This window comes from Garra rufa, chromosome 1 (genome assembly GCF_049309525.1).
Source record: "Garra rufa chromosome 1, GarRuf1.0, whole genome shotgun sequence".
In the NCBI taxonomy this organism is placed as follows: domain Eukaryota; kingdom Metazoa; phylum Chordata; class Actinopteri; order Cypriniformes; family Cyprinidae; genus Garra; species Garra rufa.
The window spans coordinates 16196898-16209974 of record NC_133361.1 but is presented as its reverse complement, the minus strand read 5'-3'; the positions used below and the strand labels follow the sequence as shown (position 1 = coordinate 16209974).

The 13077-nt window shown below is 39.4% G+C and overlaps 1 protein-coding gene across 1 annotated transcript; it reads left to right on the top strand.

Moving 5' to 3' along the window:
- The first annotated feature begins 1667 nt into the window (after nt 1-1667).
- On the top strand, nt 1668-11324 carry slc25a38a (solute carrier family 25 member 38a). The gene is made up of 7 exons (XM_073836577.1): nt 1668-2209; nt 7588-7709; nt 7781-7865; nt 7947-8126; nt 9204-9372; nt 10501-10667; nt 10887-11324. Exons 1-7 carry the CDS (start codon nt 2195-2197, stop codon nt 11007-11009), a joined length of 861 nt encoding a protein of 286 aa, XP_073692678.1. The 5' UTR covers nt 1668-2194; the 3' UTR covers nt 11010-11324.
- Nucleotides 11325-13077: the final 1753 nt, after the last annotated feature.

Genomic DNA, 13077 nt, shown 5'->3' with positions numbered 1-13077 from the left:
GCAAGTGTGTGAGCTCTGGACTTGATCTTAGGGCTTTTTCGTCCTGGTTTTCTAACAACAAAACAAAAGTAATTAAATTCAGAGGTCTGGGACAAATACATACATTCCACTAAAAATACCATTACAAACCACCAACTTTTAACCATTAAAACCATCAAAAATGGTTTCCTGTAGTGTGTTTTCAGGCATATTCCATTAGCGTTTAGTAGTTTTAATAAGCCACCAATTGAAGGCCAACAGGGACCATTACAGTTTCCATTAAAACCAGTACAATTCTCATTATAACCAGTAAAACAAAACAAATTCTGTGTTGGTTTTTGTTGTTGTTGTTTTCAGCAGAGTGCTTTCAACTATTTACCAAATATTTCAGTCCTAAAAAATACGTTTTTAGCATGAGATAAAGGAAAGACATTATCTGAGCTATATTGTTCGATTATAAGAGGAAATTTACTTTATTAACCGTTGTTCCCTACCTCAGCATCTCAGCTTCTGGTTTCGCCGACGAAGGTCTTTGTGTTTTCCCAATTATTTGTTGATTATCTTTCTGAAAGTTTAAATACATTTTCTTTTTTGTTATTTAATAGTCAGTCAGAAGAAATCCCGCGCGTCACTGTAGTGTTGCTAGGCAGATTAAACCATTCTTCAAAATATGTGAATACTGCGAGTTTATTACGGAACTTAATGTAAAATAAAAAAAAAAAAACGTTAAGAGATTTTAACAACTGCTGATGAAAATGGTTTCTTTTTTTGAGTTGTGTAAGAAATAAGGAGAGCCGATCTGCCTGTAGAGTAAGTTGTTGATCATTAACAAAATGGTACAATCTTTTTTGACCGTTACTGAACTCTACCACGAGAGCGCGCTCAATAACCGCCTCACTGCAGTTAAAGAGGTCCAAACTGGTTCTGAGTGGATTTATCTGCTTTACACAAAAGAGAACCTATGTCATAGATCCCTGTGTTTAATACTGTGTTATTTTACTAGTTTATTTGTTTATTATGTGAGAGATAAATAATGATCTCATTTATTTATTCTCTGATAAGTGCTTCATTTTAAATATTCTGTATGACATACAGTCAAACCAAAATGTTTGCCAAAGATTCCTTCAACATTTCTCACATTATCAGTTTATTCGCTATAGTTTAGAAAATGGTAAGCTAATAAAATGTGACAAGAACTTTGATTAATCTTTAAGAACAAATTAATCTTGATAATGTCAGAAAACTTTAATAGAAAGGTATGTGATTGCAATCAACCACAATTCAGACAACTGTTATTATGACGATATTTACACAACTATAGCACTTTGTTGACAAATTACCATTATGTTTGATATCGTTTAGTCTGTGGTGTAAAATGGTTGCATTAGCAAATTAAAGAAAAAAAAAACTAAGCAAAACATGGTCAGGTCAAAGTGTCTGAATAATTTTTGCTCCCAACTTTTTATCGGTTTTACTGTTAGTCCACTGTATAAATATTTTTGGGTGTCACAATTTACTTCATTTCGCTATCGTCATTTACATAAATGAACTACAGTGTCCTGTACCCACTAGTAAAAAAGTACTGGACTTGCAAGGGCTCGCCGGTTATTGGCCAATCAGATTCAGTGTACTACGCACCTTGCATCAGACCCCGCCCCTTTTCCTTTATTCCCACCTGTGGAGCCCGTAAACAGCAGACGGCAGAGCTACTGGACCGATCATCACTTTGACTTCTTCTATTCTTCTTCACTTATTCTCCTTTTATAATTCTTATTTCTATAGTTGTTAATCAAGTAAATATTTTCACCTTTTGGAGCGACATTTAGGCTTCAGAAATCCCTATTTTGTAACTCGGATGATGCTCATGAGAGTAAAAAGAGGTGAGCTTATCTTTTAATTAAGATCATTTTATTTACGACTGTATAGTTAAAACATTTAGTTATTATTTCTTTTTACCATTTTAACTTAAAAAACCAAAAGTGGGTGAACGTGCTTCTCACGTGGGAAGCGCGCGCATGATGGGAGTCACGGTGGTGCACACCAATAGAATAATAAACACTGTGTGATTGTGTGTGTGAAGAGAGGAAACACTGTCAGGTGACTTGAAGTTTGTCCGAAAATAAAGAGATGCGGACAGTTACTCATTCTCAGATCACTGGTGTTTTCAGAAGCTGAGCTGCTCTGAAGAACAAACTGACTGATCATCTCTAACATCATGGAGTTCTCACTGGTAAGTCTGTGTGCGTTTGTGTTTTAATTATTTTATTTTTTTGTAAACCTTTTATATACACTAATAGTCAAACGTTTTGACACACTTAACCTGTTTCTTATTATATTATAGGCCTATATATATTAAAAAAACGAGTTTTTTTCGGGGAAACGCAAAAGCTTTGCGTGCGAACGCAAAAATAAATAAATATATATTTTGTTCTTACCAACTCATGTTTTTCCATCGCTATGTCTAGTTAGGGTCTTTATAGACCTGGAACCTGTTCTTTAAAGTATAATGTACACTATGCATCACATATACACTATATTAGTAGTCTAATGCATAATGCAAAATACAAAAGTTGAGATTGAATGACTGAATGGCGTGGGCATCAATTGACATAAAACGTATGTCTGTTCTGCAATCTCTCTCTCTGAACTCTGACCTCTGATTTGATCTGGTCACTTCATCTTGCTCCATTTCTGTGTGTCATATCAGTCATGTTATCTGGTTAGTGATACCGCAGTGTGACTGATAGGCTAGTTACCGCAGCTCTGAGGTTTATGAAGTCTTAACTCACGCTATTTAACATGTTCATTGCATATAATCATAGAGAGATGCTGTTGAAGACCTGAGCGGGCACTTTTCAGTGAGTTTGTTTGTTGTTTACTTCAAGCGTTTGCAGAAGTGGAGCCGACTTTTGTAAAAATCTTCAAAGGGGGCGGGCTTTAGCCGAGCCTCTTGTTTTCCTGCATTCTGATTGGTCAATGTGAAGCGGGGCTCTATTAGATAACCCACTCAGTAGACGCGGACGCAAACTTCAGGTAAAGTCCAGCAGAAGGAGATGAACCGAAGCCCTGCTGAGTCATGCTTTACATCACAATTATATCATTAAGTTATGAAATCGTTTTATCAGTGTTTATATGATGGCCAAAATACACCTTAAATAAAACTAAGTTTGTAACAGTGTTATTAGAATCATCTTTATTGCATTTTATTTCTTTATTGTGTTTATCATGCCAGTTAATGTTTATTTTAAAGTATTGAATGATTTAAGCAGCTTTTGGCTGAATTTAGTGTTATTAGTATTGGCGGCACTGAACGTAGACAATGCAATTGAGCTGAATTATCATTGCTAAAACTGGTCAGTTATTGTCACGTTTTGGGCTGTTGGTCAAACTGGGAAAAACACTTGGAGTTCTATAGACTGCCCAAAGTTATAACAGATCAAGCAGAAGGGTGCCAAAATCTGTCAAGGCGTTTATGGTTGACCAAACTGAACCAGGATTGGACGATAATCTTGACAACATTTGTGTTTGTTCTCATCATTTCCAGTCAGTTAGATTAAATATTAAAGGAGCAGTTCACTTTCAAAACAAAAATTTTAAGGGAAAATTTTCAGGATTTCTCTCCATATAATGGACTTCTATGGTGCCCCGGAGTTTGAACTTTTAAAATGCAGCTTCAAAGGGCTCTAAACGATCACAGCCGAGGAAAGAAGGGACTTATCTAGCAAAACGATTGGTTATTTTCTAAAAAAAAAAAAAAATTATATATACTTTTTAACCTTAAATGCTTCCTCAAATGTCTTGTCAAGCTCTGTGTGAACTCTTCTCTGTGTATTTTGGTTCATGACAGTTAGGGTATATTGAAAAACTCCCATCTCATTTTCTCCTCCAACTTCAAAATTGTCCTACATCGTTTTGCTAGATAAGACCCTTCTTCCTTGACTGGGATCATTTAGAGCCCTTTGAAGCTGCGTTTAAACTGCATTTTGGAAGTTCAAACTCGCCATAGAAGTCCACTATATGGAGAGAAATCCTGAAATGTTTCCCCCCCCCCCAAAAAAACAGAATTACTTTACGACTGAAGAAAGAAAGACATGAACATTTTGGATGACAAGAGGGTGAGTACATTATCTGTAAATTTTTGTTTTGAAAGTCAAGTCACCTTTATTTATATAGCGCTTTTAACAATACAGATTGTGTCAAAGCAACTGCACAGTATTTAACCAGAACAATAGTGTGTAAGTAACGCATCTGTGACGTGTCAACAGAGGAATCTTGAGACATCGGATCCATTTGCAACAGATTTAATATATCAGACAGGTTATACAGGCGTTGGTCAATACTGGCAAACTGGTGTGGTGTAGGCAAATCCAATCGGGTAGTCAGAGTCCATGCAAAGGGGTCGAGGCCGGCGGCAGAACAAAGCAATAGTCCGTATGGATAGCGTGGGTCAAACGAGGGCAGGCAGCAGAGGATCAAAAACCACATAAACAGTCCAGTTGGCAACGTGTAATCAGTCCGATAGAAAACGCTCAGGATTGGGAGGAAAACCATCAAAACTTCGCGATGAGAGTACCAGCGTGGCACGCTGATAAAGGGAACAGGAAGGAAGTGAACCGGGTGACCCGGAACCGGAAGTGCACAGTCCCAGGTACGGAATTGTGGGAAATTGAGTCAATATTCAGGTGAGGGTTCCCGCTGGCTGGGAACGGAGGGAGCCACAGAGACCGCGCTCGTAACAGAGCCCCTCCCCTGCGAGTGTCTCCTGGCACGAGGAGGCAACCGACGCCGAGGTCTACCTCTTCCACGGGGGCCTGGTCGATCTGGGTGGGTAGAGTGGAATTCCGTGATGAGGGACGGATCCAGGATGTCCACAACTGGCAACCAGGACCGTTCCTCCGGTCCGTAGTCCTCCCAGTCGACCAGGTACTGCAGGCGACCGTTCCGGCGTCGGGAGTCCAGGATGGTGCTAACTCTGTATGCCTCCTCGCCATCGATGATCAGGGGAGCAGGATTCTGTGGTGCGGTCTCGTCTAGGACCTCCGTCCCCTCGGGCTGACCAGCGGGCTTTAACAGAGAGACATGGAAAGTGGGTGAGATACGATATTCTGAAGGCAGATCGAGTCTGAATGATACAGGAGTGATTTGACGGGTAATTTGAAAAGGACCCACGTACCTGGGACTTAGTTTCTTGCAGGGTAACCGGAGGCGTAGGTTCCGGGTTGAGAGCCAGACCCACTGTCCTGGTTCATAGGAAGGATTGGGACGTCGTTGGCGGTCTGCCTGAACCTGGGTACGACGGACCGTTCGTTGTAGATGGACATGGGCCCGATTCCAGGTCTCCTCACTCCGCTGGAACCATGAGTTGACTGCAGGTAGATCTGAGGGTTCTCCAGACCAGGGGAACAGGGGTGGTTGAAATCCTAATATGCACTGGAAGGGAGTCATGTTGGTAGAAGGTTTGTGAAGGGAATTTTGGGCGTACTCTGCCCAGAGAAGGAAACGACTCCAGTCCTCCTGATGTTGTTGACAGTATGATCGTAGGAAGCGAGTCAGTTCTTGATTAAGGCGTTCCACTTGCCCGTTGGCCTCCGGGTGATATCCTGAGGTGAGACTGATGTTTACATTCAGAAGACGGAAGAAGCTGGACCATAGGCGTGAGGTGAATTGTGGTCCCCTGTCTGAGACGATATCCTCGGGTAATCCATAGAACCTGAAGACAGAATTACAGAGAGCCTCGGCTGTCTCCAGGGCGGTGGGTAGTTTGGGTAATGGAATGAAGCGGCAACCTTTGGAGAACCGATCCACTACTGAGAGGATGGTGGTATATCCCTGGGACAGAGGAAGATCTGTTACGAAGTCCACAGCAATGTGAGACCATGGTCGTTCGGGAATAGGTAGAGGTTGGAGTAGGCCGGCGGGAAGCTGGTGAGAGGCCTTAGAGGTGTTGCAGGTAACACAGTTTTTTACGAATGTAATGGTATCAGTTCTTAAAGTAGGCCACCAGAATCTGTTATGAAGGAGTTGAATGGTAGCCTCAATTCCTGGATGACCAGAGCTGGGAGAAGAATGAACCTCAGTGAGAATGCGGGGACGAAGTACGGCAGGGACATAGGTGAGGTTATCTGGACAATCATTGGGAGGTGGATCTTGGGCCTGAGCCTCAGTGATCTCTGTCATACAGTCCCATATGACGGGTGCCATGATCACTGAAGGGGGCAGAATAGCCTCAGGAGGAAGAGGAACGGAGTCAGGTTCATGGATGCGGGAGAGAGCATCGGCTTTGGTGTTCTGGGAGCCGGGGCGATATTTAATGTCAAATTGGAACCTCGTGAAGAAGAGTGCCCATCGTGCCTGTCGATGGTTGAGTACTTTAGCCACCCGCAAATATTCCAAGTTCTTATGGTCGGTAAGAATAGTAAACGGATGGTTAGCTCCCTCTAACCAATGCCTCCACTCCTCCAAAGCAAGCTTTATGGCCAGTAGCTCTCGGTTTCCCACGTCATAGTTTCTCTCTGCCGGACTCAGTTTGTGGGAGAAAAAGGCACAAGGGAAGGTTTTAGGAGGTTGACCCTGTCGTTGAGAGAGGACTGCACCGACCCCAGTGCTGGAGGCGTCCACCTCAACGAGGAATGGTAATTGAGGGTCCGGATGGCGGAGGACAGGAGCTGTAGTGAAGCGCTGACGGAGGTCCTGAAAGGCGTGTACTGCGTTGGAAGGCCAGGTAAGACGTTTCTCTCCTTTCTTGATCATGGAGGTTAATGGGGCAGCTACACTGCTGAAGTTGCGAATGAAACGTCTATAAAAGTTTGAAAATCCCAAGAATCTTTGAAGTTCCTTGAGGGTCTTGGGACGGGGCCACTCCTGTACCGCAGTAACTTTGTCTTGATCCATTGCCACTCCCTCAGAGCTGATAACGTATCCTAGAAAGCCGATTTTCTCCTGGTGGAACTGACATTTCTCCTGCTTGGCGTACAACTTGTGCTGGATGAGACGTTGGAGAACAGACCTGACATGTTGAATGTATTCAGAAAGGGTGTTGGAGTAGATCAAGATGTCATCAATGTATACAATCACCCATCGGTTGAGCATGTCCCTGAACACCTCATTGATGAAGGCCTGAAAGTACGATGGACAGTTGGATAGGCCGAAGGGCATGACCTGTTGTAGTGGGAGCCACAGAGACCGCGCTCGTAACAGCATTATTGTAGATAATCAATTTTCAGTTAAAGGCAGTTCATCAATGAATTCAGTGATATCATCGTCAGTTCAGTTCAAATACGATATCGCTGGAAAGTGTCCCCAACTAAGCAAGCCAGAGGCGACAAGTGAACTACTCCTAAAGAGCAGATCATACTGCTGTTAAAGTGTCCTAATATTGTGTTATTATGAGTCCACTACAACAGGTTTAAATGCATCTAAAGTCAGAAAGCATTGTAATTTTCGAAATAATGATTTCAAAACAGTTTGTATGAACCAGCTTTGAGTGTTGATGCTGTTGTTTACATCTGAGTATCTCCAGTATGGCAGCGCATCTATGTTACCAACCAAATCATAATATAAGTGCAAACCCTCGATAACAGGACGTCTTTTTCTCTGCGTGTGATTTAGGCTCATCCGGCTGTGAAAGCGTTCATGTGCGGCTCTCTAAGCGGGACGTGCTCTACGCTGCTCTTCCAGCCACTGGACCTGGTGAAAACACGTCTGCAAACCCTACAGAACGTCAAACCCGGGTGAGTTCGCATACACGATGAGGTTAAGTCTGGCTGAATGAGTATTAAACAAACTATCTTCTGTGCCTCAGGTCGGGTCGGATCGGCATGGTCACGGTGTTTATGAGTGTCCTGCGGACGGAGAAGCTCCTCGGACTGTGGAGAGGTGTTTCTCCTGTGAGTATCACACCTGATGATTTCGAAAACTCTAATATGTTTCTGTTTGTGTGGTTATATTTTGTATTTCTATCTCCGCAGTCATTTGTGCGCTGTATTCCAGGAGTCGGCATCTACTTCAGCACGTATTTCACTTTAAAGCAGCGTTTTTTCACTGATGGGGCCCCGGGGCCCTTACAGGCTGTACTGTTGGGAGCCGGAGCCAGATGCATCGCAGGGGTCTGCATGCTGCCTGTCACCGTCATTAAAACGCGCTTTGAGGTTTGTGCATAAATACGTTTTGTTTCTTTGAAATTGAAAAAAATTCAAGCAAAAAAATTCAGCACAACAGTTTTTAAGATATATAATAATTCATAATTCATTTCAATATATATTAAATTTTAAATTGTACTAATATTTCACAATATAAGTTTATTTTTGAGGAATTAAATCCTAAAGATTTACAAGGGGTCACCAAGCTCACTCTAGTTTGAGGATTATAAATAGGATGAAATGGTTACAGTTTGCCGATAAACCTAGATGACATTCCTGATAGTTAGTTTTGCCATTTAATATTTTGAATCATAATTAAAACAGTATTTAATTACCAGGATTTGAAAAGCTCACATAAATACTGTACGACATTACAGTCTTGTGGAGGCACAGCAAGAAGTGTTGGTTTCTTTTTGTGTGAAAATATGGCAGAAGGAGGTAAAACTATAGCAATTAAACTATAAATTAATTATATGAATGCACCTTTGAAGGGAAGGGGCTTTTTTAAATAATGCATATTTAAGTAGTGTTTATTAGCACATCACTGCTTTGTTTACAGCAGTTACTGGGAAACAGCTCTATTTCTTCTGTTCCATAAGCGCCACCTACTGGCAGATAGTGATTGTACATATTCATTCAGTCCGTCTAGTGTTTTTGTTCAAACCGATTCAAAATCTGACCGAATTTTTATGCACAGTTGATGGATAAGGGTCTAGATCTTCGGATAAGGTATCTAGAATTATTACCATAGAAAATTAAATACCTGTAATCATTCAACATTTTGACTCCTATCTCTTAAAAATTATTTTAAGTCTGAAATGTAAGGTTTATTAAGTTTGGTTTAATATGTAATACATGTTAGTTGATAGCAGGTTATGTTAGTCATCCAACAAACATTTTTCGTTCATTTTGTTCAGTTTGTTCATTCCAACCATGCTTGTTACTGTCATAATTTTAATGTTTTTGCAGTTGTTGCATTTATTGCAAACTTAATGACTGACTTTTTTTACGGGGGTCGTTGAAAAAATTTAATGTTAAAATAGGTTGGAAACCACTGACTTATAACAAAGTATATGTGTGTTTCAGAGCGGCCGCTATAAGTACAGCAGTGTGTTAGGAGCGCTGCGGTGTGTGTGTCAGACAGAGGGACCAAAGGCTTTGTTCTCAGGTCTGACAGCCACACTGCTTAGAGACGCACCGTTCTCTGGGATATACGTCATGATCTACAGCCAGGCCAAATACACACTGCCACAAGGTTTGTGAAAGAATATATTGCATGCACTACAGCTTTAAATATGTGTTTGATTGAATAGGATTTTTGCAGCTTAAATAGTTTATTTTACAAAGAAAAGTTCTGACTCATATTTATTTTACAGGGGGTAAAAAAATATAAAATAAATGTGCACTGTGACATCAGCCTTACAAAGTCCTTAAGGTATGGGAGCCTGTTTCCACTACTGAATAAAAAATGTAAAAAATTAATTGCGACTATTTTTATCACAAATCAGACTTTTTTCTCGCAATTGCAAGTTTACATATTTTAATTCTGACAAATTCTGAAAAAAAAAGTTAGAATTGCAAAATTTAAACTCACAATTTTGACAATTTTTTCTCAAAATTGCAAATTTATATCACTTATCAGTTATTAAGTCCTATAACATATCAGTCATTTTTCCCCTCAAAATTGGACTTGTGAGTTTGCTAAAATTTATGCAAACAAAAATTGCAAGCAAATTAAAAAAAAAAAAAAATGTTTTATTCAGTGGCGGAAATTGGCTTTTATACTAAAGTGAATTGGGAGTATTTTTTAAGCCCTTTACGGGCGAATGCAGTTTATCTTGGGGAAGTTTGCTAAGTTTTGTTAAGTTTCTTGGAAGAATGCAAAAGATTTGCATGCAATTGCAAAATTTCTCTGAGAATGCAAAAATCTAAGAATGAATGCAGAGTTTCTCTGAGGAACGCACAACATATTTTGGGCAAATACAAACATTTTTCAGAGGAAAGCAACAATTTTGTAAGCAAAAACTAGATTTCTTAGGTGAACGCAAAAAATCTGCAGTTTCTGAAAGTTGCTCATGAGCAAACAGTTATTTGGAAGAACTGATTTTTTAAAAATACATACAAAATTTATTGAAAAAACACAAAAAAATAGTTTTGCAAGCAAATAAAAAAGAGTTTGAAAAATAGTTATCCTCCAAATCTCATTTTTTCCATCACCATATTTAGTGAGGTAACAGGCTGCAGGAATACACCTCTTGATCAACAAATGTTTCTTCATAAGAGAAGAGGGGAAAGTAGGAGTGACGCTGGAATGTGTAACAACCATGTGAATCAATTTCCACAGACTGTACTGATTTACTCTCTTCTTCTCTCTCTCTTCCAGAGGTTAGTCAGTCGTCTTATGCTCCACTGGCAAACTTCAGCTGCGGCATTCTAGCTGGTGTTCTGGCCTCCATTTTAACCCAGCCAGCAGATGTAGTAAAAACTCATGTTCAAGTGAGTCCAGACGTCTTCAGCAGGACGTCAGATGTGGTGCGATACATCTATAAGGTAACAGATGCTCTGATTCTCCCAACATTCACCTCTCTGCTGCTTCAGAATGGCATTCAAATAAAGTGAAAAGCAATGCAGTTTAAAATTAACTATAGTTTAAAATGCTGCTGTATTAAGTAAACAAACGAGTGAACGTGCATATTTAAAAGTGAAGTATGTTTGAACACTCCAAAATCATTTAATTATATGAATAATTAATGCATGTTGGTCTGTCAGGAGCACGGATTGGTGGGTTTTTTCCGTGGGGCGGTTCCTCGCTCTCTCAGGAGAACCATGATGGCGGCGATGGCGTGGACAGTGTATGAGCAGCTGATGGCTCAGATGGGCCTCAAATCCTGAGACTGATCAAAACTACATCACACATTGAAGGAGATCTTCACACAGGACGTCCAGCGGCTCACGGGCCTGTCTGATGTTTAAGTCATTGACTCTGAGAATCCTCAGCGGTGAGGTTCAGAAAATCAGAGTAAAAGCTGTTTGTTTTAAATGACCGCGAACTGCGGTTCGGCAAACTGTTTTGAGTCTCAATGAACGTGCTGTAAATACAGATGCAAACTTTAAAATGCACTTTAATATGGCCTCTCGGCTTCTCTTGTCTGCTTATAAGTAAATAACACTGCTTTTGTTGTGCTCTAATAAAGTTTTTATACTGTTTGCGCTTTAGTCATTTCTTTTGATGTTTGCATACTACAGAAGCTTTTATCCAAAGGGGTCACATTAGTGAAGTTTTGCTGACGAAATATCCATCTTATTTTTCAATTCGGAAGTAAGCTGTTTTCGGGTGTGTTCAGGTGAATTTGCGGTTTATAAGCCCCCATGCGGAAATAATGAACTGCAGTAAATGGTAAAACGTTTTGAATAAATACTAATAATAACAAATAATAAATAAAATAATATGGTACCACACCACAGTTTGCAATATCAAGCAGCAAAACGAGCTGTTTTGTACAGCTAAAAACAGCGCGAAGAGACTGCAAGCCAGACAAAAGGCCGCGCCCTTGAAAAATAAGGTAGTGATATAATATCACATAAAATTCCATTTAAACCAAGCAGGTTTGTCTTGGTCAATGCATCAAATTAGTTTGAAAACGATGTTTTCCTTAACGCGATATTCCCCGATTAAGAAATTACTAAATTGGCCGCGAAAACTCGCAGGTAGCCTAAAATTTAAAATGAGGAAGTAGGAGTGATTCATCATAAGGAGGTAATACCATCAAAAGTACTAACAATATAACGTTTTTAACATTATCCAGAATAGTAGAATTGTTATGTTGCAGGTTTAAATATAAATGAAAGGTTAACTTTAGCCTATAGCCTATGTTGTGTAGTAAAATAAATTTTTTAAACAAGACTGTTTCACTGCGTATACAGTGATAACTTTTTACAGACGGTTTGGATTTTTAGATCTGAAATCTGTTTTTACGTTAAATCCGAGAAACAGACGTTTTGTGCAGTTTGTCAGAACGTTCTGATCTTATTGAGGGTCATCGGCAGAAATGAAGATCTTTCTGAATGAAGGGAGCATCAGATAACGGCGACCTCCAACCTCTTACGCAAAACCCTTTAACAAGTCAAAGGAAAGTACACAAACCATTACAAGACAACAGCGATTACATTTGACTTGCTGAAAATGTGTAATGTCTTACATGTTAAATATTGCGACATAGAGATATCAATAAATATTAAGTAAAAAGTGCTGTTGTTTCCTAATTGTTCATACTACTTGAATGCTTTGTTTCTGATTTCGTTTTTTCAGAGCTTTTACAAGTAATTTTAATTTGTAAGTTTTAAACAGTTTAACCTGGGCTACATAGAAAAACTCAAATAACATTAAATGCGCATGTTAGCCTACTTCTAAAAAAGGTGGAAAAAAACTTAAATCGATTTGATCCTAAAGTTCAGACTCTGTCATTTTAATATGAAATTCAGAATCTTTTGTTATTTTAATTATATTTTATTTTATCTATAAATTATATTTTTAATCACAGCTGTAGTAGGCTATTAATAAAGCATTGTGGCGGAAATTTGTGACCCTTGATCACCTGAAAGGTGAATAAATAAGCATTAAATTGATGCATGGTTTGTTAGGATAGGACAATATTTGGCAGAGATACAACTGAGGGTGCAAAAAAAAAAAAATTAAATAGCCTACTGAGAAATCGCCTTTAAAGCTGTCCAAATGAAAATCGTAGCAATGCATAGATATCACTAATCAAAAAATAAGTTTTGAGATATTTATTGTAGGAAATTTACAAATTATCTTCATGGAACATGATCTTTACTTAATATCCTAATGATTTTTGGCATAAAAGAAAAATCGATCATTTTGACCCATTCAGTGTATTTTTGGCTATTGCTACAAATATACCAGTGCCACTCAAGACTGATGGTTTTGTGGTCCATGGTC

What these genes read in the sequence shown, in the direction of transcription:
- slc25a38a (XM_073836577.1), top strand. An exon ending in CAAATACACACTGCCACAAG is followed by an intron (nt 9,373 to 10,500) that starts GTTTGTGAAAGA and finishes TCTCTCTTCCAG; the next exon opens with AGGTTAGTCAGTCGTCTTAT. An exon ending in TGGTGCGATACATCTATAAG is followed by an intron (nt 10,668 to 10,886) that starts GTAACAGATGCT and finishes TTGGTCTGTCAG; the next exon opens with GAGCACGGATTGGTGGGTTT.